This window comes from Pipistrellus hanaki, assembly GCF_964339955.1.
Source record: "Pipistrellus hanaki genome assembly, chromosome: 18".
Lineage (NCBI taxonomy): Eukaryota > Metazoa > Chordata > Mammalia > Chiroptera > Vespertilionidae > Pipistrellus > Pipistrellus hanaki.
In genome coordinates this window covers 726,765-754,534 of record NC_140520.1, presented here as the reverse complement: position 1 = coordinate 754,534, position 27,770 = coordinate 726,765, and the positions used below count along the sequence as shown (strand labels likewise).

The following is a 27,770-nucleotide window of genomic DNA, read 5'->3' as shown; positions in this document are numbered from 1 at the left end:
TACGCCCGCCTGGCATGGCTCAGGGGTTGAGCATTGACCTATGAACCTGGAGGTCAGGGTTCGATCCCGGTCAGGGCACAGGCCCGGGTTGCAGGCTCCATCCCCAGTGTGGGGCGTGCAGGAGGCAGCTGATCCATGATTCTCTCTCATCACTGATGTTTCTCTCTCTCCCTGTCTCCCTTCCTCTCGGCAGTCAGTAAAAATGTATTATTATTTTTTTAAAAAAAGAAAGAATAAAACATCTACTACAGAAACGGACATTTTGAAATGACCTCGTGAGCCTCGTTATTCCCGTGGCCCCGCCCCCGCGTCGGGAACAGAAAGGGGCCCCGCCGCCGGGGGGCGCTCTTACTCGAGCCCGCCCTTCAGCGCCCGGTACACCTCCTCCACGCGGGCGGGCTGCGGCTCCTTCGGGGGGCTGCTGTTCTTGTGCCCCAGGTTGTGCATCTTCTTCAGCTTGGCCTGGGGCTTCTTGAGCGCGGACGCATTCTCGATGAAGGAGTTACACCTGCGAGAGGGGGAGAGCAGGAATGGCGGCTCGGGGGCGACCGGAAGGATTCCGAGGGAGAGATGCCTCCCGCCGTCTCCTGTTTGTGCCCGTGTCTTTGGGGGAAGGCACAGCCCGGGCGGAAGGACGCGGAGGGGCCAGCCGATGCTGCGTTTCTCGGCGTTAGCGAAAGCGCTGAGGTCTGGGAGCGGCCTGGGCAGCGGCTTCCTCCAGTCAGGGGACACACACTCCGAGGGAAGGCGTCCCCTGTAACCAGGACCCCACAGGGAACCAAGGCCCCACGCCCCCCAGGGGAAATAAGGATCAGGCAGAAGGACAGACACCGACTGAAAAAAAACACGTGCGTTAGCAACAGCAGGCCTGAGCATCTCCTAAGTCAGACTCGGGTGTGAGCGACTGCCTTTGTGATAAAGCCCCGTAAGCAGGACACACGGCTGACCCTGCGCCGTGTGAAGGGACGGCACACGGGGCTGGGCTGACGGGGTTTTCCTAAGCTCTGCTTCCACGGAGGACGTTCGGCTTGGGTTTAACCTAAAGCCGGTGTTTCTGTGAGCGGCAGGGAGGCGGCCAGGATCCAGCCATGCCACGCCTGGGTGTGTTTTTTCAAAGGAAACAAAAGCACTAGCTCACGGTGATTCACACGCCCCCATGATCCCTGCAGTGTCACAGACAGGGTCCGAGGGGGAGGGAGAGAGTGGAGACGCTGCGATGGGCCTGCGTACGTACAATGGGGTCTGAGTCACCCAGACAAAGGGGGCATCCTGCCCTTTGGGACGTACTGATGGACCCAGAGAGTGTCATGCCGAGGGAGAGAAGTCAGATGGGGAAAGACAAATGCCGAATGATGTAACTTCCAGGTGTAATGTAAACACACACACACACACACACACCCGGCCCAGAGACAGAGAACAGCTGTGGTCGGTCTCCAGAGGTGGCGAGCTGGAGAGGTGAAGGGGGTCAAAAGGAAAAAAAAAAAGGGGGGGGGGAAGGTAGCAAACCAAACGTGTAAGAAAAGGACAACATAGGATGTTGCAGTGGATGAGTGACCAGCCTTTCTTGTTTTGTACAAAAACATGCAATGTCCACCCACCAACAGGCACAGGTGTGAGCGAGGTATCCCCAAAGGGAACAGAAAAGGGGAAAACCCTGAGCGGACCTCTGACCTCACGGGGGGACGTGGAACACCGGAGGCGGTTTTTACAAAGTGCCCCGTGACGGCGGAGGCGTGGGGACGGCAGATCTGCGTAGCTCGGAGGGGACACACGGCTCAAACACGGGAAGCTCTTGGGTGATGTTTATCAAAGGACCTAAAAATGGGGGTGGGGGGAGTAGGGAGAGCTACCCCCGAATATTTGCAGCTTTTCCTATATCTCCAGCCACCTCCTTTGCAGGAGAAAATCTGAGTGATGGAAAAGAAACGTCACAGGCCGGCTGGTGTGGCTCAGTGGTTGAGCATCGACCTATGAGCCAGGAGGTGACGGTTCGATTCCCGGTCAGGGCACAGGCCCGGGTTGCGGGTTTGATCCCCAGTAGGGGGGCGTGAAGGAGGTAGCAGATCCGTGATTTTTACCTTTGATATTTCTCTCTCTCTCTCTCTCTCTCTCTCTCTCTCTCTCTCTCTCTCTCTCCTCCCTCCCTCCCTCCCTCCTTTCCTCTCTGAAATCAATTAACAAATACATATATTTTTTAACAAGAAAAGAATTAACAGTGCTCCATTGGGGTGGCTGACATGTTTTCCAAGGCAGAAATGAAAGTCAGAAGTGTGTCCATGTGCATGTGTGTGTGTGTTTACACGTGTGCGTGCATGTTTGCATGTGCGCGTGCATGCTCCCTTGCACGCTGCCGAGGCCGGTGCACACATGCTCTGCTCAGCACCAGAGCTCGCTGCTCCTCAGCCGCACCCGGGGAGCCCGGACTTGCCTGGACCGCCGCTCCTGCAGGCCGCTGAACCCCGCGAAGGACTGGCTGCGGATGATGCCATTGGGCCCCCCGGGCGAGAAGGACTGCGTCCCCACCAGCATGATCTCGGGGAGTCTGGCCGGCAGCCCTGGAGGAGGAGAGTCAGGGCAGGTTCAGACAGACAGCCCTACGCGTGTCAGCCGCCAGGCAGGTGCACGGGGGCAGGTGAGTCAGGAGCCTACGGGCTGGGACCCGCCGCCCAGGCCTCCCTGAGCGGAGGGGGCCCTCAGGGGCCGGGCTGGGACCCTCCTCCCCAGGCCTTCCTGAGCGAAGGGGACCCTCCTCCCCAAGCCTCCCTGAGCGGAGGGGGCCCTCAGGGGACGCGGAGGCCGGCCTCCGGGACAGGGACAGCCCAGAAACAAAGGCCGCCCCGTCATCGGCACCCGGTCTCCGGGGACTTGTTTTTTAAACAAGCTTCCACCACGCCTTCAGACCGACCTCCCTCCGGCTCCTTCCTCCCCGACAGTGACTTCTCACTCCCCGGAGAGAAAGCCAGGCGCTCTCTCTTGTTTTTTCATATTACGTACATTTTTGGCTCTTATCCTTTTAATCATTTTTTTAAAAAATTGAGTTATGCCATCGAAACTGGTTTGGCTCAGTGGATAGAGCGTCGGCTTGGGGACTGAAGGGTCCCGGGTTCGATTCCGGTCAAGGGCATGTACCTTGATTGCAGGCACATCCCCAGTGGGGGGTGTGCAAGAGGCAGCTGATGACTCTCTCTCATCGATGTTTCTAACTTACTATCTCTCTCCCTTCCTCTCTGTACAAAATCAATAAAATATGTTAAAAAATTGAGTTATGCCCAGCTGGTGTGGCTCAGTGGTTGAGCATTGACCTATGAACCAGGAGGTCATGGTTCGGTTTGATTCTCAGTGAGGGCACAGGCCAGGGTTTCGGGCTCGATCCCAGTGTGGGGCGTGCAGGAGGCAGCTGGTCCATGATTCTCTCTCGTCATGGATGTTTTTCTCTCTCCCCCTCTCCCTTCCTCTCTGAAATTAATAAAATGTGTGTGTGTGTGTTTTTTAATTGAGTTATTTATATCCAGTCTGTCGGTTGTGTAAGCACAAGCAGTCAGTCCCATCACCCCGAACATCCCCGTACCTGCGTGGAGGGACTCCTGGTCCCAGCCAGCCACGGATGCTTTTAAAGCTTATTTTTCAAAATAAATGTTAAATTACACACACACACACACACACACACACACACCCCACACACCCCACACCCCACAAACACGTCGTGATGTTTACTCCTTTCAACAGCAGCAGCAAAAGCACCGAGAGCCACGCCCGCACCCAGGCTGTCTGCCTCGCTTTCAAACCCCGCGTTCCCAGGCTGCACCCAGCGGGACGCCCTGCACCGGGCGCTTCAGAGAGGAGCGAGCGACACTCGGCTCTCTTCCTCCCCGGAGGGTCCTTGTGGGTGTTTTTTGTTTTTTTAATCTTTTTATTGATATTTAGAGCGAGAGGAAGGGGGAGGGGGAGAGAGAAACATCAATGATGAGAGAGAATCACTGATCGGCTGCCTCCTGCACGCCCCCCACTGGGGATGGAGCCCACAGCCCGGGCCTGTGTTCCTACAGGGAACCGAACGAGCTCCCTCTAGGTTCGTGGGTCGATGCTCAACCACTGAGCCACACCGGCCGGGCCTCGCTGAAGTGTATTTGGAAGATAAGCTCCAGCCTGTGGAGACAGGAGCGCCCCCCAAAGAAAGCCGGACAGTGGAGGCGGCAATGAGAACCCCAGAGAAGAGAGAAGAAAGGGGAGAGGGAGCCGCAGCCAGAGGTGCACCCGCTCAGTGCCCTGCACCCCGCTCAGTGCCCTGCACCCGCTCAATCCCCCGCACCCCACTCAGTCCCCTTGCTCCCTGGGGTCCAGACTCACCGGTGCGGACCCGGCCCCATGGCCACGTGCAGCCGCCCAGGCTGGGCCCCAGACAGCGCCCTGGGGGTGCCCGGCAAGGACCTGCCTAACGCCCCGCCCCGCCCCAGGGAAGCCGAGGGTACCCAGGGGGACAGGAGGAGAGGGGAACACCGCTACTGGGATGTGCACCGGGGGAGGCTGCCCGCACAGGGAGGGGGCCGCCCGCCCGGGGAGGGGGCCGCCCGCCCGGGGAGGGGGCCGCCCGCCCGGGGAGGGGGCCGCCCGCACGGGGAGGGGGCCGCCCGCACGGGGAGGGGGCCGCCCGCACGGGGAGGGGGCCGCCCGCACAGGGAGGGGGCCGCCCCGCACAGGGACCGGGTCCCCAGAGGCCGGACGCTAGCCCCTCCCCAGGGAAGAAGGCCCGGGTCCCGGCTTTCCTGCAGGTCCAGGCGCTGACTCACCCGCGGGGCACTCACCAGCGCTTTGATCCGGGCGGGGCGTGCGGGCACCCACTCCTGGGGGGGGGGGGCGGGGGGGCTTCTGCTTGGGACATTCTCAGGAATGTTCCCTCCCACCCCCACCCCAGAAGCTGTGCTTTTAAAAAAATAATATATATTTTTATTTACTTCAGAGAGGGAGGAGAGAGAATCATGGATTCGCTGCCTCCTGCACACCCCTCACTCTCCCTTCCTAACCATGCACCCCCCCCCCCCCGCCCGCTGCACCCCCCTCTCCCCTCCCCCTCACACACACACACACACACACACCTGGTCCAGGAGCAGGAGTACAATTTCGTCTGGAAGAGGCCCGCAGGCCAGATGTAAATAGTCTGCTAGGGGCAATGAGTATTTGGGGCGAATCCTAAAAATAGGAGTCTGCTTATTACATGGCGGCAAGGTGCCTATTACAGACAGGCGACTAATGAGAGAGAGAGAGAGAGAGAGAGAGAGGGAGAAGGGGGGGGGGAGAAACATCCAGGATAAGAGAGAATATGGATCAGCTGCGTCCTGCACGCCCCCTCCTGGGGATGGAGCCCACAACCCAGGCCTGAGCCCTTAACTGGAATCGAACCTGGGACCCCTCCTGTTGAACCAACAGGACAGATTGATGGATGTTTCTCTTTCCCTTCCTCTGAATATTTTTATTGATTTCAGAGAGGAACGGAGAGGGAGAGAGAGAAACATCAAAGGTGAGAGAGAATCAATGAGTGGCTGCCTCCTGCATGCTCCCTAATGGGGATCAAGCCCACAACCAGGGCCTGTGCCCTTGACCGGAATCGAACCCGAGACCCCTCAGTCCCCAGGCCAACGCTCTATCCAGTGAGCCAAACCAGATAGGGCAAAAACATTGTGCTTGGCACGGTGTCCGCTGACCGCATGGAGGCAGGTAGGACCTGGGATCGGACTGTAAATATAGCCTGTGGGGTAGCTCACCGCAGAGGAAGGCGAGGACATTATCTGAAAGCTTTTCTGACTCAGCCTCCGGAATCGAGCGAACACCTATTTCCTACGGCGGTTAACTGGTTCCTGGCCTCCGAACTGGCAGGAGAATACAGCTCAGCCCGGCCGTGTGCGTCGACCTATGACCCAGGAGGTCAGGGTTCAATTCCCGGTCAGGGCACATGCCAGGGTGGCGGGCTCGGTCCCCAGTGGGGGGCGTGCAGGAGGCAGCTGATGAATAATTCTCATCATTGATTGTTTCTCTCCCTGAAATCAATAAAAAATATTTAAAAAAAGAAAATACAGCCCTGATCGGTTTGGCTCAGTGGACAGAGCATTGGCCTGTGGACTGAGGGTCCCGGGTTCGATTCCAGTCAAGAGCATGTACCTGGGTTGCGGGCACATCCCCAGTAGGGGGTGTGCAGGAGGCAGCTGATGGATGTTTCTAACTCTCTATCTCTCCCCCTTCCTCTCTATAAAAAATCAATAAAGTAAAAATAAAATAAAATAGAAATAAAACACAGCTAGCACACAGACCCGATCGCGTGCGGGAGGAGCCATGAAGCTCTGGCCCCGGGGAGGGAACAGGCAGGCTGTCCTTTCCCACTCGGGCTGCATTCGTCATTTCATTCCTGTTGTTATGACAACACTTTAAAAAGCAGCACTTGAAGCGCTCAGCATTCCGGCATCTTATTATAGACCAGCGCACAATGCAGCACGAGGGTGTGAGGCACAGGCTGGCGGGGCCGTGCGCAGGGAGGGACCGGCCGCCCCAGCCCTGGCCCCGGACTTTTTCTTTTCTTTTTTTGCTTTTCTTTCTTTGCTTTTTCTTTTCTTCTCTAATATATTTTTATTGATTTGAGAAAGAAAGTGAGAGGGAGAGTGATAGAAACATCAACGACAAGAGAGAAGCATGGATCGGCTGCCTCCTGCAACCTGGGCCTGTGCCTTTGACTGGAATCGAACCTGGGACCCTTCAGTCCGCAGGCCGATGCTCTATCCACTGAGCCAAACCAGTTTTGGCTGAGCAGACATTTGTAAGAGCTGGTTTTCCATGGCGGGGTCAGTTAGCTATTCGGTGAGCACCTGCCGACCACCAGCTGCTGGAACGCCCGGCTGCTGGGGGGCTGTCACTCACGCTGCGTGTCCTCGGACCGCATCGCTGACCGGGGGCCGACCACGCGCAGAGCGCGGACCGCAGGCGCGGCGAGCGAGCAAACGGGACGCACAGAATCTGGAACGTGAACTAGGCCACGGCTTCCGAGAACGACAGGAACGAGAACGACAGGAACTCAGGCGTTGTGATCCGAGGAGGGAGGGGATTGTTTTTCGGCACCAAAAATACGGCACTGCCCCCTCCAGCTGCTCCGCCGGGGGTATGCGGGCAAGCAGACGGGGCGGCGGCGTGGACAGGTGGCTGGACGCAGCCGGTCACTGGGCCCCGCCCTTCAGCCGCCCCCTGGGTGACACCGGGCACAACCACTATTCGCGGGGAGAAGGGGCCGGGTCTGAACCCCAGGTACGCGAGCATGTGCCATCGTCAGCGAGAGCACGCTTCAGGTGACCCCTGGATACGTCACCTGTCACCCGAGACACTGTGGCCCCCTCCCAGCTCTGACGAACGGGAGCCTGAATGTCCACAGCCTAAGAGATCGTCACAGTGTCTTTGTAAAAAGCAGCAACCGGCCAGTGTGGCTTAGTGGTTAGGTGTGGACCTGTGAACCAGGAGGTCACAGTTTGATTCCCTATCAGGGCACGTGCTCAGGGTGCGGGCTCCATCCTCGGTAGGGGGCGTGCAGGAGGAAGCTGGTCTAGGGTGTTCCTCTCTCATCGATGCTTCTATCTCTACCCCTCTCTCGTACCCTCTCTCAAAAGATCAATGAAAACATTTTTTTTTAACAACCGCAATGGCTTCCGATGTGCCCAGAGGGCCTGGTCTCTGGACCCCCTTTCCACCAAACGTAGGGCCTACGTGCAGGCCTGGCTGGTGGATCCGTTAGCCCCGTGGTCGGCAAACCGCGGCTCGAGAGCCACAGGCGGCTCTTTGGCCCCTTGAGTGTGGCTCTTCCACAAAATACCACGGCCCGGGCGAGTCTCTTTTGAAGAAGTGGCGTTAGAAGAAGTTTAAAAATGTGGCTCTCCAAAGTAATTTCAGCCATTGTGCGGTTGATGTTTGGCTCTGTTGGCTAATGAGTTTGCCGACCGCTGGGTCAGACTGGGAAGAAGGGAGACCAGCTCTTCCACGGAAAACCACACGCGCCCGCACCCGCCCTCCAGCGCCGGGGAGCGGGGAGCGGGCAGCGGGCAGCGGGTGCCGGTGGCCTCTCCTGGCCGAGGCTGCTTCGTCCCTCAGTGGGGACGGAGCCAAAAAAAAAAAAGACATCTGGAAAATATCTTAATGTGAAGAAACCCACGTTGAGGATCTAAAAAAACCCCAACCCAAAGGCGGCCACTTCCACCCGCACTGGGCCGAAGGCCACTGTGACCCAGTCCGGGCGGCTGTGCGGGGAGGTCCTGGGAGCCGGGGGAGCCGGGGGAGCCGGGGGAGCCGGCCTGACTTCCGTCATCGCCGGAGGTTTCCACGCGCCAAGCGCAGGCGCCAGGGAGCGCTGAGAGGAAACGCCAGACTCCGGCTCCGGGGACCGTGGCCTCCAACCGGGGTGGGGGGGTGACGGGCAGGGTCGGGGGGGGGGTGACGGGCGGGGTCGGGGGGGTGACGGGCGGGGTGGGGGGGTGACGGGCGGGGTGGGGGGGTGACGGGCGGGGTGGGGGGGTGACGGACAGGATGGGAGGGGGTGACGGACAGGATGGGAGGGGGTGACGGGCGGGGTGGGGGGGGTGACGGGCAGGATGGGAGGGGGTGACGGGCGGGGTGGGGGGGTGACGGGCGGGGTGGGGGGGTGACGGGCGGGGTGGGGGGGTGACGGGCGGGGTGGGGGGGGGTGACGGACAGGATGGGAGGGGGTGACGGGCGGGGTGGGGGGGGTGACGGGCAGGATGGGAGGGGGTGACGGGCGGGGTGGGGGGGGTGACGGGCGGGGTGGGGGGGGGGTGACGGACAGGATGGGAGGGGGTGACGGGCGGGGTGGGAGGGGTGACGGGCGGGGTGGGGGGGGGTGACGGACAGGATGGGAGGGGGTGACGGGCGGGGTGGGAGGGGGTGACGGGCGGGGTGGGGGGGGTGACGGGCGGGGTGGGGGGGTGACGGGCGGGGTGGGGGGGGTGACGGGCGGGGTGGGGGGGGTGACGGGCGGGGTGGGGGGGGTGACGGGCGGGGTGGGGGGGTGACGGGCGGGGGGAGGGGGTGACGGGCGGGGTGGGGGGGTGACGGGCGGATGGGAGGGGGTGACGGGCGGATGGGAGGGGGTGACGGGCGGGGTGGGGACAAACCTCACTCTGCTCCCCAGGATGGCATGGGTTTTGCTGGAGGCAACTCGAGTGACACCCTGGGCGGAGGCAGGTGGGGTGAGGACACCTCCGTGCCAGCCTCTCGCAGCCTCACACATGACCTTGGACAAACCTCACACGTGACCTTGGACAAACCTCACACGTGACCTTGGACAAACCTCACACGTGACCTTAGACAAACCCCACGTGACCTTAGACAAACGCCACACGTGACCTTGGACAAGCTTCATGCCATGACCTTGGATAGACAGTTGACTTTTCGCGTGTGGAGCGCACCTGGGAAGGCGGCCCTCCCCCCACCGGAGCGGCCTGGTACCAGGGGAAGAGGGGCAGCCTGCTGGCAAACCAGAGCCACCAGCCCTGGGAAGACCCCGTCCTTGCACACCCACAGGCCTTTGCAATGCTCCAGCCCGGATTACCTGTGCCTGCCCACTGGCACACCCTTTTGCCTACTTCCCCTGTGATCTGTGTCCTTTTACCCAGTGTGAGCAGCTGACTTTGGGGGGGGGGGGCAGATTGCTGAGGGTGACCCACGGATTGACGGTTCCAGGAAGCTGTCCCTGAGGCCGGGCTCCTCCTCGCGGGAGGCACGCCGTGCCCTTTGCGTCCATCTGTGTTGCTTTTGTGTTTGCAAAGGGCCCTCCCCGTCCCGGCCCGGCCCCCGCCCCCCGCCCCCGCCGTCCTCCTCGGGGACAAGGACGGAGGAGGCGCCGGAGAAGGGCGCCATTGTTCCTCGGCGGCTCCGGACAAGGTGCGGGAGGAGGAAGAGTCACCTCCGGGCCCAGAGGTGAGCCGTGGCGCCAACCCCCAGGGACGCGTGGCACAGAGGGCAGCGCTCGGAGACGGCCCCGCCAGGCCTGTCCCGCCGCCGCCGCCGCCGTCACTGACAGCCCGAGGTCATCACGGTCCCCGCAGACCTTCCTCGCTGCCCCCAGCTCGCCCTCCTTCAGCGTCGACGGGAAGCGAGGCCACAGGCTGTGCCCGGTGGATGCCCAGCCCCACGGACACAGCGAAGGACAGCCCAGGACCCCGTGCCCACAGGGGGCGCCGATCCTCCTGGTCTTCGGTCAGGACGGCCTCGCTCAGGCCCCCGGGCGAAACGAGATCGCCGGCCACCCACTCAGCCTCTCCCCTGCCTCCGACGCCCTCGAGCCCCCACTGCCCGATGACTGTCGTCCGATGCATCCCTGGAACAGGAGCACTTCCGGTGAAATGGGTGCCATCGATAATGACACTGCAGCCCCGGCCGGCGTGGCTCTGTGGTTGAGCATCGACCTAGGAACCAGGAGGTCAGGGTTCGATTCCCGGTCTGGGCACAGGCCCTGGTTGTGGGCTCCATCCCCAGTGTGGGGCGTGCAGGAGGCAACCAACCCATGATTCTCTCTCCTCATTGATTCTCTCTCTCCCCCTCCTCCCTCCCTTCCTCTCTGAAACCAATAAACGCACATTAAAAAGTAACGCACAGATGAAGAGCAGTGGTGTCCACACTGGGCCGTGGTCCGTCCGGAGAGCCTGAGAAAACCGGGGATGAAAACATCTCCTATTCTTAGGGCCGGTTTCCAGCCAACGCGGGATGAGCGCACTCTGACCCAAAGGCCGTGGCCGCCGAACCGAGCGGAAGGACATGCGGCCGTTTGACGCGAATTCATTCACGACACACGTGCCCGGGGCGTAGGCCCGGCTGGCGCCCTCACAGGCCCGCGGGGCGGCTGCCCTGTTCGGGGGAATGGGTGAGGGCGGTGTGAGCATGCGGGTTTGAAGGTGGAGAGGAATGAGCAGGAGCAGCCGCGTCCCCGGCTCCTCCCGGCACGGCCACGGCGAGGGGCTGGCTCTCCTGACAGCTGCACGGCCCACCCTCCTCTCGGCTGGCCTTTGGGGACCCGGTGACGTGACACCGTGATGAGATGCCGGCCTGTCAGTCCCTCCTCCCCCAGCCCCAGCCCCCCAATCCCCTTGCCTCCTTGTCTGCATTCAGCTGTATTCTTTTCCGGTCCACTGGCCACAAACACAAGCTGTCTATCTCCTCCCTCCCGCCCGAGGCGTTCTGCTCGGCGGATGAACGTAACCTTGGGGAGGGATCTGTCCGGGGCAGGCTCCCCGCACACACACCCCCCACCTCCCCACCCCCGCCGGGGAAGCCCAGGTGGAGAGTCAGGTCTGGCCCGGCAGGCCTGGCTCCGCGGTTGAGCATAGACCTATGAACCAGGAGGTCAAGGTTTGATTCCCGGTCAGGGCACATGCCAGGGTGGTGGGCTCGATCCCTGCTGTGGGGTGTGCAGGAGGCAGCCGATCCATGATCCTCTCCCATCACTGGTGTTTCTCTCTCCCCCTCTCCCTTCCTCTCTGACATCAACAAAAGGTATTTTTTAAAAAAAAGAAAGGCAGGCCTGCCATTGCCCCGGGCACCCACGGTGAACTCCATGGCTCCCTCCCACCACCACGTCCTGCGAGAAGAGCAGGGAAGTGCTCTGAGACGTCTCGCTGCTTTTCAGAAGGAAAATAAGACAGGTTTCGCCCCCGCCTGCCTGCACCTCCCCCTCGCCCCCCTCAGCGAATGCCCACACACACCGGGAACGCAGTGACAGCACAGTGAAACACGGGCTTATAAACTCTTCACCCCGGGGGGGCCATCAGCTGCCGATCGGAGCATTTAACTCGCGTTTGGTGTATGCGTCACCCTCCACAGCTACCTTTGTCTCCTGTCACCAACGGGGGAGCCAGAACCCGGGAATTAAACCAAAGCACCAGACAGGCGGCTGAACACATGACCTCACATTTAGGGCCATCATGGGGGAATTGTGGGGGGAGGGGGGGAGGTTAATGGACTTCACGGCTCCAAAGAGGAATTCTGGTGTGAGTTTAGGTACCAGCATCTCCGGACATAAAGGCTGCCTCCTTTGCCCAGCCCCGGCCGGCGTGACTCAGGGGTTGAGTGTCGACCTGGGAACCAGGAGGTCTCGCTCGGTTCATCCCCGGTCAGGGCACAGGCCCGGGTGGCGGGCTCCATCCCGGTGTGGGGCGTGCAGGAGGCAGCCGGTCCGTGATCCTCTCCCATCATGGCTGTTTCTCCCTCCCCCTTCCCCTCTGAAATAAATGTTACAAAGGCCGGCCTCTCCCGGCCTCCTGGGCTCTCTCGGTCACCCTGGAAGGGGAGGGACTTTTCGGCTGGAAATCACTGTCCTTCCAGGAGGCAGGAGAGCATTTCCGCAGTTTGTGTCCGAGGACTCAGAGTCTGAGCCAGACCCTGTGGTGCCCTCGGCCCCCCCCCCCTCCCCTTCACGAGGGGCCCCAGTGCTGTTTCTCTGTTTGTGCTGAAGATAAAACGTGCAAAGTCTCACGCTGGATTGTCAGGGGCCGGGAGAAGCCGCGGCGACCGGGGCCTTTTGAAAACGAGAAATGCAGCCCGGCTTCCCTGCACAGCCTCGGCCTTTAGGTCTCAGAGGCTGGGGAGCAGCCGCCTTCCGGACAGACGGACCCAGGGCCTTCCTGGGGACAGCCATGACTTGGCGGGATCTGAAGGGAAGGGGCTGCCTGGGGAGGCTGAGCCCAGGGCTGGGCCGGAGGAAGTGGGGGAGGGGGGCGCTTCCTCTGGCAGCTGTTACCCCGGGGGACACACCCCTGCAACTTATTCCTGCAGAAGCCCCCCCCCCCCCCATCTCCAGCTCCTGGCTGCTGACCAGATAACCCCAGAGCGGCCTCACGCTGCCAGTCCATCGGGGTCCCGGCCCACACCCCCTGCCGGTGACAGACAGCGGCCAGACCCAGTGGGATGGAGACGCAATGGGGTGGGGGTGGGTGTTGGGCGGCGCCTGCGAACTCAGAGGCTGGTCCAAAGGCTGGAGGGGAGCTCAGGGAGCGGGAATACTGGGGTGGGGGCAGGAGGGGAGAGAGAGAGAGAGAGAGTCAGAAAGGGAAGGAGAAAGCAAGGATGGGGCGTCAGGTACCACAGGGGTGAATGCCCACACCAGATGCCCAGCCCCATAGACAGGGCCGAGTACAATTTCTCTGGGAATGGGGGTGACAATGGGTCAGTCCTAAGCACCCCCCTCTACCCCCCTCGACCCCAGTGACAGCCAGGCATGGCTTGGAGCCAGAAGAGGGGAGCAAAGCCGCCCGTTTTCTCAGACAATCATTCTCACTCAGTCTCCCAGGCCCACAGGCATCTCCAGGGAGAGGGTTCCAGCTGCCAATCTCCCCTGCACACCCCCCTCCCACCCCCCATCGCCTCTCAGCGGCCGTCCTCTCGGTTTCCCGCCGCCGCCCTCCTGCTCCCCGGGAGCCCTCCCTTCTGGCAGGACCGGCAGCTGCGGCCCCTCCGCTCCGAGGCTCCGCTGGTCTGACGTCAAGCAGCGCCCTCTCCCTTTGGAAGGAGGCGCCCGCCCGCCTCCCGCCTGTTGAGCAGTGACCTAGGAGCCTGAGAGGCCCGGGTTCGATTCCCGGTCAGGGCACAGGCCCGGGTCACGGGATCGCTCCCCAGTAGGGGGCGCGCAGGAGCAGCCGATCGTGGTTCTCTCTCTTCATTGGTGCTTCTGCCTCTCTCTCCCTCTCCCTTCCTCCCTGAAATCAATACAGACATATAATAATAATAATAAATAAATAAAAAATGGGGCATGCTCCCTGCCCCTGTCCCCCAGGCACAGAGAGGAGGTGTGAGGCACAGAGAGGACCTGTGACGGGCGCTCTGACCTCAGGTGCATCACCCCCCCCACCTCCCCAGACCCCGGTGGGCATCAGAGCGACGCGTTCTCCTCGCCCTCCCCCCAATTCTCGGCCCCCACCCACCGCCACCGCCACCCTGGGGTCCAGACACGCGGGGGGCGCTCAGCCCAGGCGCCAGGGGCAGGCTCACCCGACCCCTCCACCCGGAGCCGATCGCCGGGGGAGCGATCGCGGGGCACCGGCACCCCTTGCCCAGGGCGCAGAGCCGGGGTCCTGGGCGTCTTCCCCGGCACTGCCTCAGCCCCTCACCACCGTCCCCCGGTCTCCTCAGGTCCCCATTCCCCCATTCTCTCCTCAGGCTCCCCATTCCCCCCATCCCCTGGCACCTCAGTCCGGCCAGCGCACCCCTTCCTGGCGGCCACGCCGCGTCCCTGAGGGGGCTCGGGGGGCTCGGACCCCAGGACGCCAGGTCCCCGCACACCGGCCCCGCACACCGGGCGGCGGGAGCCCGGAGCCGGAGGCCGGGCGGTCACGTACCTAGAGAGGGCGGCCCCTCCGCATGACAGGCCGCTCCGGGCGGCGGCGCTCGCAGACGGGGCGCCGGGCCGGTCCCCGAGGTGCCGGGCGGCGGCGCGTGCAGGGCGCCGGGGCGGTGAGCGGCGGCGGAGCGCGGAGCGGCCAGCGCCGGGCGGGGGCGCGCAGGGAGCGCGGGCGGGGGGAGGCGGGGGCGCGCCGGGCGGGGGCGCGCAGGGAGCGCGGAAGGCGGCGGGCGGCGGGCGGCGGGGGCGGAGCGCAGGGCGCCGGGCGGGGGCGCTGGAGGAGCCGGAGCCCGGGAGCGCGGTGTGTGTGTGTGTGTGTGTGTGTGTGTGCGTGTGTGTGTGTGCGCGCGCGCGCGGTGTGAGTGTGTGCAGTGTGAGTGTGAACGTGTGTGGTGTGAGTGTGTAAATGGGGGTGTGGTGCGAGTGGGGGGACAGCCCATAACACCATTGTGCCCAGTGCTCTGTGCCTGCCAGTCACCCCTCCCCAGCCCACACCCCCCTCTGCCAGGCCCTCTGCACAGTGGGGACCCCGGGGCCGCAGAGAGCCTGGCGCTGCAGGAGCAGAGGTGGAGGGGGGGTCTGACCCTGCCCCCCCCCTCGCTGGGCCCCCAGGCCTCTGCAGGAGCTGGCACCAGCCTCCCCTCCGCCCTGGTCTGCTCACACACTCCCCTCTCAGCTGGAGAGGGGCTGTGACCGGACCGGCACCATCACCTTCCGAAATCAACCCAAAATCAGCCCCCTGCCGGGCCACCGAACCGACAGTGAATACATTACCCCCGCCCCCAGTGTCATCTCCTGTCACCTTCAAAATAGGTACGAGGGCTGAGGCCGCTGGAGGCGAATATTCACCATCACCGTTACAAAGACAAGGGCTTTGGTTCAAGCCCGTGGTCAGCCAACTGCGGCTCGAGAGCCACAGGCGGCTCTTTGGCCCCTTGCGTGTGGCTCTTCCACAAAACACCATGGTCTGGGCAAGTCTGTGTTGAAGACGCGGTGTTAGAAGAAGTTTAAGTTGAAAAAATGTGGCTCTCCAAAGAAATTTCAGTCGTCGTGCTGTTGGTATTTGGCTCTGTGGGCTAAGGAGTTTGCCGACCACTGGTTTAAGCAAATGTCCAAAGAGAGCAACCCATTCCGTCTTCCCCTGGATCCCCCCTGCTTCCTCAGCGGCAGCAGGCAGAGGCGGAGACAGGCCCGGGGACAGATGGCCTGGCTCTCCTGGACCCTCCCCGGACCCTCCCGGGCTCCAGGGGAAGATAACCAGCCACCTGCTCCAAGCCCCAGGCCCTGGAGCCAGGATGGCGCGGCCCTCCCCTCAGCCCCGAGGGCCGCGTTCGAGGAGGGAGCCGGTTCCACAGCTGTGGGCCTCGCCCCGAGATTCCTGTCCTAATGCACAGACAGCCGACCCTCCTCCGCTCACACTGGCCCTTGTCCGCAGAGACTCACGTTCAACTCTCGGGCCTGCTGGGATGCAGCTGTTTGGCTGCTTCGGGGTCGGAGTGTGCCTGGTGGGGGCAGATGCCCTTTCGGGGGTTTTCGAGGATAAAAGGGACTCCCGGGAAGAGCCCTGGCCCGGGGTTAGGGGGTTAGGATAAAGGGGAGTGGGAAACGCCGCATAGGGGATCCGACGTAAAATGAGAGCAATGCGCCTGCTGCTACTTCTTGACTGTGGAGTGGACGAATGACTGAGGAAGACTGATACTCTCCCGTCTCCCCATCTGTCTCCCCATCTCCCCGTCTGTCTCTCTGTCTCCCCATCTATCTCCCCGTCTCCCCGTCTGTCTCTCCGTCTCCCTGTCTCCCCATCTCCCCGTCTGTCTCCCCGTCCGTCTCCCCGTCTGTCTCCCCATCCGTCTCCCCGTCCGTCTCTCCGTCTCCCCGTCTGTCTCCCCATCTCCCCGTCTGTCTCCCCGTCTCCCTGTCTGTCTCCCCGTCTGTCTCCCCGTCCGTCTCCCCATCCGTCTCCCCGTCCATCTCTGCGTCTATCTCCCCGTCTCCCCGTCTCCCTGGAGAAGGGAAAAGCGGAGGGAGTGGAGCAGAGGGGTGGACACCCAGTCTCCTGCTTTCTGTGGGGAGGAGACACCCGAGGTTCTCCCGGTGAGATCCCACTCTGTCCGGCCTGGGAGCAGAAGGGCGAGACCAGCGAGCAGTTTAACTGGGCGAGCACGGCATGGAGTGGGGAGGCCGGGTGGGGGCAGAGAGCCGTGGAAGTGTCTCCTCCTCCGGGAAGCCCGCCGGGGTTACCCAGCCCTTCTCGGCAGCCCCTCCTGTGCTTGCGAGCAGTGTGCCCTGCATCCTTGAACTCCCGGCTCCACGGACAGCCCAGTCCCCGGGAGCTGGAGTTAGTCTCCTCACTGGCCTCCCTGCTCTCTATTTTATTTCTTTTATTGATTTCCGAGAGGAAGAGAGAGAAACATCAGTGATGAGAGGAAATCATGGATCACTGCCTCCTGCGTGCCCCACACTTGGAATGGAGCTCGCAACCCGAGCCTGTGCCCTGATGGGAATTGAACCGGTGACCTCTTGGTTCCTGGGTCGATGATCAACTGCGCAGCCACACCTGGCTGGGCAGGCCTCCCTGCTTTTGCCTCTTATGCCTCCTCTTCATTCCCAAGACATCAGTCAGAATGTTCTCTTTGAAAAGCAGATCAAATCACGTCATTTTGCTCAACACCCACCATGACGCCCACGGAGCAAAACCCAGATCCTTACAACGGACCTCTCGGCTCTCAGCTTCTCCCTCTCTGCATGCTCACATCACACCACGGCCACGCCGGTTCCCTGGCCCTTTCTGGAACATTCTGCCCTGTGGCTCAGTGGCTGAGCATCAACTTAGGAACCAGGAGGTCAGGGTTCAATTCCCAGTTAGGGCACATGCCTGCATTGCATGCAGGAGGCAGCTGATCAATGATTCTCTCTCATCATTGATGTTTCTATCTCTCCTCCCTTCCTCTCCAAAACATATATATATATGTTTTGGAGAGGAATATGTATATATTTGGTATATATGTATATTTGGTATATATGTATATTTGGTATACATATATATTTGGTATATGTATATTTGGTATATATATATTTGGTATATATGTATATTTGGTATATATGTATATTTGGTATACATATATATTTGGTATATGTATATTTGGTATATATATATTTGGTATATATATATATTTGGTATATATATATATTTGGTATATGTATATTTGGTATATATATATTTGGTATATATATTTGATATATATATATATATATTTGGTGTATATATTTGGTATATATATATATTTGGTGTATGTATGTATATATATATATATATATATATATATATATACACACACAAACATACATACACACACAATGGAACTAAAAACAAAACAAACACCACTAGAGGGGACATTGCCAAGGTCTCATTTAAAATCTTAATTATTAATTACTGTCTTAAATGCTGTAACATATATAATATTCAAGTTCATCTTAAATTTAGAAACATGTAAACAAATGGAGATGGGCAGGCAGTAGCCGTGGTGTGTTTACTGTCAGGAAATGGGGTTCTGTGCTGTTACAGATTCTGTTAAAGATGCTGTTATTCCCTCCAGCATGCCCGGCCAAGGCTCCCCACAGGAGAGCTGCAGCAGCCGGTATTACTCTTCAACACTCAGAGGATTCTCAGGGGAGGCCAGATCGGCGAGGGCGGCGAGAGGTGGGCAGGAAATCCGGCACTTTTCTGTGCCAAGTGATGGGCTATTCTGAGACCTGCCTGGGTCACCCGGCGGCGATCAGGTGGCAGCCGGGCTTGCTAATGCGTGCGCAGGCGCACCTCACGTTCTCGGGAACGCACGTCCACTCGCAGGCTCAGCAGCTCTGCTCCTATCAGCCACGTCTTGGTTAATCGCAGGCCGGGAGAACAGGAGGGGGGCTGTGTAGACGGGGGGCTGGGACGCGGAGAAAATCACCGTTAAATAGTAACGGCCACCTGTGCAGTCCCCCTTAATGGTTTCCTCTTATACCTTCTCTCCTTTAATCTCCTAGTGACTTTTCAGGGCGATGACAGTCACCACAGATATCCTCTTCATCACATCACCATCATCACCATCACTACCATCATCACCATCATCACCATGATCATCACCATGATCATCACCATCATCACCATCCCCAACATCACCACTATCACTATTATCATCACCATTATCATTATCACCATCATCATTACATCACTACCATCACCATCACTATCACCATCATCATCATCATCATCACCATGATCATCACCATCATCACCATCACTACCATCACTACTATCATCATTATTATTATCACCATCACCATGATCATCACCATCATCACCATCACTACCATCACTACTATCATCATTATTATTATCACCATCACCATAACTACCACCATCATCATCATCACCATGATCATCACCATCATCACCATCATCACCATCACTACCATCACTACCATCACTACTATCATCATTATTATTATCACCATCACCATCACTACCACCATCATCATCATCACCATTATCATCGACCAGCTGCCTCCTGCACACTCCCCACCAGGGATGTGCTCGCAACCAATGTACATGCCCTTGACCGGAATCGAACCCGGGACCTTTCAGTCCGCAGGCCGATGCTCTATCCACTGAGCCAAACCGGTTTCTGCACCTTTTCTGTCTTTAAAAATCTCTCCTGAAGCCAGCTGGGCCGTGAAGATCTCTGCTGAGCCTCACAGCTGCTGGGCAGTCGATCAGGAGGCAGCACCTAGCCGCCGGCAGCACCGTCCCCACGAACGAGGAATGCCGCCCTCCGCCCGCAGGCAGCACTGCGGGCGGAGGGCGGCATTCCTCGTTCGTGGGGACGGTGCCTCGCCAGCGCCCAGCGGCTCCATCGGGAGGAAGGGCCAAGCGCCAGCGTGTTTCCCGTGTTAGCCATCACGGCGACACATGTCTTTTCCCTCCAGAACACGGTTTGGCTCACGTGCAGCACACGCTCCCCCGCCCCGTCCCGTGGGCCTGGGTTCAGCGCGCCGCGTCCCGTTCCCGAAAGGAGGCCCGGAGGAGCGTCCAGAAGGTCTTACTTGTGCTGTTGGGCCCCGTTGGGCCCCGGCTGACCGGCACAGGTCACCGTGAGGTCACGGTGGAGGCGGCACGGAGCCCGCCGGGCTGTGTGTGAGCCGGCTGCTATTTTAGTTTGTGCCCCTGCGATGACACCGGCGCTTTGGCTCCGGGCAGAGGAGGCCCAGACGTCGGTGGGAAGGAATCCCGGCCGGGGCCCCGCGGCATGAATTACGGGGGGAAGGAAGGGGGTGGGGGGAGGAGGGGGAGGGCCGTGTCCGCTCCCAGACCCCGCGACAAAGAACGCAGGGATGGCCGCCAGCCACGGCTTTTGTCCAGGAATGCGGGCGGGACTGTTCCCAGGCACCTTGGCAAACCGTGAAAGCAAAGAGCGGGCCGGTCCTCCGCCCGGGAGCGCAGCCCGTCCCCGCCCCTCCTCCCGCCGATACTTGGGTCCGGCCCAGCGATGGGCCTGCAGGGGACGCACAGCCGAGCAGCCGCTGTCATCACCGGACGGGGCGCAGCCTCGGCCGAGCCTGCCCCTCTCCCTCTGCCCCGAGGCTGTGCTTCCCCCTCTGAACGCCCAGGATCCACGGGTTTTGTACACGATCTTAATTTAACCTGCTCTTATTTGGTTCCTTCTCTCTCTCTCTCTCTCTCTCTCTCTCTCTCTCTCTCTCTCTCTCTCTCTCTTTAAAAAAAATGTATATTTTTATGGATTTCAGAGAGGAAGAGAGAGGAAGAGAGAGAGAAACATCCATGATGAGAGAGAGTCACGGACCGGCTGCCTCCTGCACGCCTCCTACTGGGGATGGAGCCCACAACCCCGGCCTGTGTCCTGATGGGGATCGAAACCCTGACCTCCTGGGTCCTAGGTGGACGCTCAGCACTGAGCCACACCGGCCAGGGCGTCCTTCTCCCTGTGAGCCCCGGAGGGCGAATGGCAGCAGCGCACACGCCCACACGCCAGGCGCCACACGCTGAGGGCGGCACGTTCACCTGTTTTTAAAAAAATCTCCATTGCATGTGCTGGGGGGTGGGGGTGGCCAGGGAGAAATGAACAGGGGGGGGGGGAGAGACTGTAATACTATGTGTAATATTTTAAGTAATAAAGAATTTTTAAAAAGAAAAAAAAAATCTCCATTGCTTCCTCCTCGGTCGAGAGGGAAAGGCAGAGGGGCCCTCTGCCCACTCGCCTCCCGTGTGATGCCTGGTGCGGCCTCCTGGCCCCTCCGAGCTGCCGTCCCTCTGAGAGGGGCCTGGCGGCTCAGTCCGTGGCCCGGGCGGGCGGTCCGGCTCAGGGGAGCGACCTGTGCCCACGCCCGCGGGTCTGCGGCGTCAGCTGGTGGGAGGGCAGAGGGCGAGGGGCTCCCTTTGCCGGTTCCCCTCCCTGGGGAGGGCCCTCCTGGGCGGGGAGGGGCGGGCTCGGAACAACGTGTGTGTGTGTGTGTATATATGTGTGTGTGTGTGAGAATGTGTGTGTGTGTATGAGAGAGTATGTGTGTGTGTGTGTGTATATGTGTGTGTATGTGTGTGTGAGAGAGTGTGTGTGTGTATGAGAATGTGTGTGTGTGTGTGAGTGTGTGTATGAGAGTGTGTGAGTGTGTGTGTGTATATATGTGTGTGTGTGTGAGAATGTGTGTGTGTCTGTATGAGAGAGTATGTGTGTGGGTGTGTGTGTATATGTGTGTGTATGTGTGTATGAGAGAGTGTGTATATGTGTGTGTGAGAGAATGTGTGTGTGTATGTGTGTGTATGTGTGTGTGAGAGAGAGAGTGTGTGTGTGTGTATATATGTGTGTGAGTGTGTGTGTGTATGAGAGTATGTGTGTGTATGTGTGTGTGAGAGAGAGTGTGTGTGTGAGAGAATGTGTGTGTGTGTGTGTGTGTGTATGAGAGTATGTGTGAGTGTGTGTGTATATGCGTGTGTGTGTGTGTGTGAGAGAATGTGTGTGTGTGTGTGTGTGTGTGTGTGTGTGTGACAGAGAGAGAGAGGGCCGTAAATAAACACGGGGCTCTGGGGCAGGTGCATCCCAGCTTCTCTCTAACCACAGGCACCTCCTCCCCCTCCGAGAGCAGAGCCACACCCACGGCCTCTCCTTCTGTCCCCGAGCACCCTCTCACCACAGAACACGACCGGGCGGCGCACAGGGCCTCAGAGGCCCTTACAACTGCGCTTTGTGAGCTCACTCCTCTGCCCCCTCCCCAGGTCATCATGGGTTCGTACGTGGGAATGAATTTGTTTCCACTTTGAGCCAAACGGGCCTGCATCCCCAACCCCAGCCCCTTCCGGGGGAATGTCCTTTAAGATCCTGTCCACTCCAAGGACACAGCGTTGCCTTAGCAACAGGCTCCTGGGCACTTATCTTCCATTTGTGGGGAGGAAACTCTGCGCCCACCACCTCTTGTGCTCTCAGGCGCCTCAGAGCCGAAGGCCTGCAGCACCTAGGCCCGTGGGGGCTCACCTAGGCCTGTGGGTGCTCACCTAGGGACATGGGTGCTCACCTAGGCCTGTGGGTGCTCACCTAGGGCTGTGGGTGCTCACCTAGGGCTGTGGGTGCTCACCTAGGCCTGTGGGTGCTCACCTAGGCCCGTGGGTGCTCACCTAGGCCCGTGGGTGCTCACCTAGGGCCGTGGGTGCTCACCTAGGCCCGTGGGTGCTCACCTAGGGCCGTGGGTGCTCACCTAGGCCTGTGGGTGCTCACCTAGGGCCGTGGGTGCTCACCTAGGGCCGTGGGTGCTCACCTAGGGCCGTGGGTGCTCACCTAGGCCCGTGGGTGCTCACCTAGGGCCGTGGGGGCTCACCTAGGGCCGTGGGGGCTCACCTAGGGCCGTGGGGGCTCACCTAGGCCTGTGGGGGCTCACCTAGGCCCGTGGGGGCTCACCTGGGCCTGTGGGGGCTCACCTAGGCCTGTGGGTGCTCACCTAGGGCTGTGGGTGCTCACCTAGGCCCGTGGGTGCTCACCTAGGCCTGTGGGGGCTAAGGGGCTCCCTGCTGCCACCTGACCTCTGCGGTTGGGTGGGGCGCACACAGCCTGCAGTGCACGCGTCCGTCTGTAGGTGGCGGCCGTTAGCCCGGTCGCTGGCTGTAACCCAGAACCCCCTTTGGGGAAGGAAGTGCCCGACCTCGGCTTTCGGCCTGGTTGTGGCCGTTTTGTTTTGAGCCCCAAAGGGAAACACCTCCGACGGGAACAGCAGACCCTCAGGTCCAGCTGCAGGAGAGACCGAGTCGGCAACAGGAGAATCGGAAACAGCTGAGACCGGAGGTGTTCCTTGGACTCACCGAGGCTCCTGGGATCAGGCCCACACCCCAGTGCACCGAGAACAAAGGATCGGACAGACGGACGCCACGCAGACGGACGCCGATGGTGGTGACAGCCTGCTCTCCTCGGTGGCCAGAGGGTTGGGCGCATCGGGGCTGGGCGTCCCCGAGGACTGCCGCGAGGGGGCGCCCGGCGAGCTAGTGCCCCGTGAACGCCTTCACAGTTTCCAAAGAGCACTCAGCTCCGCGGAGCCCCGAAGGCCACGCTGTGGTCACCGGTTATCACCTAAAATCACACCCTTCCCAGTCACCCGGGGCCGCACCCCGCTCCCCGCTGCCTGAGGGAAGCCGCAGTGCCAGCCCGCAGGAGGGGGAGATGGGGGAGGTCCCGCCCCAGATCCCCCCCGGGAGCAAGAGGGGAGGCAGGGAGAGTTGGGGTCGGAGGGAGAGTGAGGGACAGATCCGAGGGGAGCGGCCGGCGTGCAGGTCAGAGCAGGAGGGCTCCCCAGAGAACTCCCTGGGCCCCGTGTGCACCTGCCCCTGGCAGCCCTGCTGGGAGCTCCGGCCGGCACTGGACCCACTGCACAGCCCACTGCACAACCCACAGCACAGAACCCGCTGCACAGAACCCGCTGCACAGAACCCACTGCACAACCCACAGCACAGAACCCGCTGCACAGAACCCGCTGCACAGAATCCACTGCACAGAACCCACTGCACAGAACCCACTGCACAACCCGCTGCACAGAACCCACTGCACAGCCCACTGCACAGAACCCACTGCACAACCCACTGCACAGAACCCACTGCACAACCCACAGCACATAACCCACTGCACAGAACCCACAGCACAGAACCCACAACACAGAACCCACTGCACAACCCACTGCACAGCCCACTGCACAACCCACTGCACAACCCACTGCACAGCCCACTGCACAGAATCCACTGCACAACCTACTGCACAGCCCACTGCACAGAACCCGCTGCACAACCCACTGCACAGCCCACTGCACAGAACCCGCTGCACAACCCACTGCACAGCCCACTGCACAACCCACTGCACAGAACCCACTGCACAACCCGCTGCACAGAACCCACTGCACAACCCACAGCACAGAACCCACTGCACAGCCCACTGCACAGAACCCGCTGCACAACCCACTGCACAGCCCACTGCACAGCCCACTGCACAGAACCCACTGCACAACCCACAACACAGAACCCACTGCACAGCCCACTGCACAGAACCCACTGCACAACCCACTGCACAGCCCACTGCACAGAACCCACAGCACAGAACCCACTGCACAACCCACTGCACAGAACCATGCATGGAGGAGGAGGCGGGAGAGCCAGTTCTATTCTCCAAGCTAACCCCAACCCGTGCAGTCACGACCCAAACCAAAGCCGGAGCGGAACCGTGCCTCCCTCGCCCCCTCTGCCGCCTCCCGTGGGCGCCGCGGTGGGTCGGTGCCGCCACGCCACCCGCCGTCCCGCCGGAGCCACCGAGGCCGGGGTCCCTGCCCGGCCCACCAGCCCGGCTCCTCCGGGGAGACGCGCTTACCGTCCCCGAACACGTCCTCCTCCTCCTCCTCGCCCAGGAGCTCCCCGGGCTCCGGCTCCGGAGCCTGCATCCTGCCTGCGAGGCGGTCGCGCCCGTGGCAGCCCGGCGCCCAGCCGCCCGTGCCCCGGCCGCTGGCTTCCTTCCCCCTGGCCCCAGCCGGGCGGGCAGCTTCCGCCCCGCCCCAGAGGCAGCCTCCCGCGTGGGCACGCCCCCCCAGCCCTGGAGCCTGCCTTCCAGGCGGGGCGCCCGGCCCCCTCGGGGGCTGCAGAGCCGGGTCCGCGCCCAGAGCCCGCTCCCCGCCGGGGCGCGGAGAGGTCTGTGAAAAGCCGCACGTTCCCATCGTCCGTCCGCAGAGGAAGGCGGGCCGGGCCGGGCGGGGACCGGACACCAAGGGCCGTGATGAACGGGGCCTCACGGTCATCCGTCCCAGCCGCAGGGACAGTGCATCTGCCCCCGGGGGGGACCCAGCCTTCTCCCCACGAGGCCTCGGGGGCCTCCTCCGGCACACGGCTTTCCGGACGGGGCGGCGTGACACCAGGGTCCACCGGCCGCCAGGCCCTTCCTGGTCCGTTAAACCCGTGGCCAACGCGTGGGTAACCGGTTTGGGTCAAGCAACGCCTGTGCCCAGTCCCGGCCCAGCCAGAGGCTGCAGACGTGACCGCTGAGAGAGAAGGTGGGGCCAGGACCGGTGTGGCTCAGTGGATAGAGCGTCGGCCTGCGGACTGGAAGGTCCCAGGCTTGATTCCGGTCAAGGGCATGATGTATCTTGGTTGCGGGCACATCCCCAGTAGGGGGTGTGCAGGAGGCAGCTGATCCATGTTTCTCTTTCATTGATGTTCTAACTCTCTATCTCTCTTTCTCCCTTCCTCTCTGCAAAAAAAATCAATAAAATATATATTTTAAAAATTAAGGAGACGAATGAGACCCAAGAGGCAGCCCCCCTCCCCTGAGGAGTAGCCCTGAGCGTGGGGGTGGGTGGGCAGTGGCACCGTAGCCGACGCCCAGGTGCTGAGTTTGGGGTGCTATTCAAGCCCAAATCTCCGAGGGGCTTGCCGCTCCATCCGGGGTCCCCGGGCCCTGTGGGCGGAGGCCAGGAGTGTGGTCAGCACGCATGGAGAGGCAGGGCACAGGCCTGGGATCAGGGTCAGGGTCAGGGTTAGGGTCAGGGTCAGGGTCAGGGTCAGGGTTGGGGTTAGGGTTAGGGTCAGGGTCAGGGTTGGGGTTAGGGTTAGGGTCAGGGTCAGGGTCAGGGTCGGGGTCGGGGTTAGGGTCAGGGTCAGGGTCAGGGTCAGGGTCGGGGTTGGGGTTAGGGTCAGGGTCAGGGTCAGGGTCAGGGTTAGTGTTTGGGTCAGGGTCAGGGTCAGGGTCAGGGTTAGGGTCAGAGTCAGGGTCAGGGTCAGGGTCAGGGTTAGGGTCAGGGTCAGGGTCAGGGTCAGGGTCGGGGTTAGGGTTAGGGTCAGGGTCAGGGTCAGGGTCAGGGTCGGGGTTAGGGTCAGGGTCAGGGTCAGGGTTATCCTGGACGCTCTATCCCGGACCCAAGGCGCTCGCTGCTGGACCGTCACTGACTGGGAGCTGCTGGGTACGTGGACGTGCTTTAATGGACGCTCCTCTTAGGGCAGGCCCAGGCTCACCGCCTCACGGAGGAATCCCCCGTGCCCCTGCCCCGCACGGGGACGGCCCCCCGCCCCCCACACCAGCATCCCTGTCGCGGGCACATCAGTGATCGCCGAGGGGCCCGCTCAGCTCCGGGTCTGCTCCCGCCCGGTGGTGTCGGTCCTGGCGGTGGACGGTCACACGATGTCATGTGTCCACCGTGACCGCATCACACAGAGCCGTTCCGGCGCTCGGCCTGTGTGTCCGCCCCGCGCCCCGGCCGCCGCCGCAGGCCTCTCCGCCATGTCCACGGCCCCGCCTTTCCGGGCGTCAGGGAGCGGAGCGTGCGGTTTGGTCACGAGCACCTGCGTCTCCCTCGGGTCTTCCCGGCCACGTCCGGTGGGCCCGTGTGAGACCGTCCCCCGTGGAGGGGCATCCTGGTGGCCCCCGGAGTGAGGGGCACAGCTGCCGCCACCGCCTGGCGCCGGGGTGGCCGGGAGAGTCCGGGCGGGCCTCTGGGTCAGGGCTGCGGCCCACAGGGCCCTCCACAGCGGCCGCCCCCGCCCCGGCCCCGCACTGAGTGAGGGGCCCCCAGCGTTCCGGTCGCCGTGTCCTGGGGTTTGGGTGCTCGGAGCGGGTGGGCGTGGTGGCAGCTCCTGCACCCAGCGCCTGGAAGGAGGAATGTCTGACTGCAGCCTCCCGGTCTGGAGCTCCGTGGGCGATGCTCGGACGCGGACACGGAGGGTGGTGACGCCGGCCCTGGGGAGGGGCGCTCGCCGCGGCTGACATTTCCCTCCTCCCCGCACTTCACAGATGGCACATTTTTAAAAATATATTTTTATTGGTTTCAGAGAGGAAGGGAGAGGGAGAGAGAGAGAAACACCAGTGATGAGAGAGAATCATAGATCCGCTGCCCCTGGCCTGCCCCACACTGGGGATTGAGCCCACAACCCGGGCCTGTGCCCTGACTGGGAATCGAACCCAGGACCCTTCAGTCCACAGGCCGGCGCTCTATCCACTGAGCCACACCAGCTAGGCGGTAATTTTTTTATTTTTTATTTTTAGCAGCAAACGATGCAGAAATGTTCACAAGGAATAAACAAGGAGCTGATCGCTGCCCCCCGAGTCCTCACGCCAGGAGGCAACACTGCTGTGCTGGTTTTCACATGTTCAGCTCAGCGCTGTCCCCGACACAGCCGCTGCCACGTTCCCCGTGACTGACACCGAGGAGGCCTCCGTGACTGGCCCTCAAAGGGACGGGAATGTGAACGATTAGGCGGGAAAAAGGCCCAGAGGCAGAAAGCAGAACCGAGGGGGAGAGAGGAATTGAAACTATGAGGAGTGGCTGGGACGGAGAAAGAAAAAGAAGGCCAGACCAGAAAGGATCTTATCTTGGGGTAACCCCGCCGTTGAAAATACAGAAAACGTGTCTAGCCACAAACGCCGCAACCCAGCTGCAGGGCCTGAGGGGTCAGAATGTTTAACGGTGGCCCCATTTCCACGCCCCAGAGAGGGGGCGCCACCTCCTGGGACACAGCCCTCCTGCCCTCTCCCCCTGCCAGGGCTTAGGGGTCCCTCTTGGCGGTGGGGCCCACGCTCAGGGTCACTTACTGCAGGTGCTGGGAGGCCTGACGGGCAGAACAGCCCTCTTCTTTTTTATTTTATTTTAAAATATATTTTATTGATTTTTTACAGAGAGGAAGGGAGAGGGATAGAGAGCTAGAAACATCGATGAGAGAGAAACATCGACCAGCTGCCTCCTGCACACCCCTTACTGGGGATGTGCCCACAACCAAGGTCCATGCCCTGGACCGGAATCGAACCTGGGACCCTTCAGTCCGCAAGCTGACGCTCTATCCACTGAGCCAAACTGGTCCTCTTCTTTAAAAAAAAAAATTTTTTTTTAAATTGAT

The 27,770-nt window shown here is 61.1% G+C and overlaps 1 protein-coding gene across 5 annotated transcripts in view; it reads right to left on the bottom strand.

Moving 5' to 3' along the window:
* RIPOR2 (RHO family interacting cell polarization regulator 2) overlaps positions 1-24,428 on the bottom strand; it is a 51,976-nt gene extending 27,548 nt beyond the window's left edge. For 2 of the 5 annotated variants that reach the window (XM_084865600.1, XM_084865604.1), the window contains exons 1-3: positions 24,265-24,427; positions 2,429-2,555; positions 353-508 (exon numbers count right to left, since the gene is read on the bottom strand). In XM_084865600.1, coding sequence (XP_084721726.1) covers positions 353-508; positions 2,429-2,555; positions 24,265-24,334 — 353 coding nt within the window. In that variant the 5' untranslated portion in view covers positions 24,335-24,427. Of the gene's footprint in view, positions 1-352; positions 509-2,428; positions 2,556-14,369; positions 14,395-24,264 lie in introns of those variants that run through there. The other 3 variants (XM_084865603.1, XM_084865602.1, XM_084865601.1) reach the window with 3 other exon arrangements.
* Positions 24,429-27,770: the final 3,342 nt, after the last annotated feature.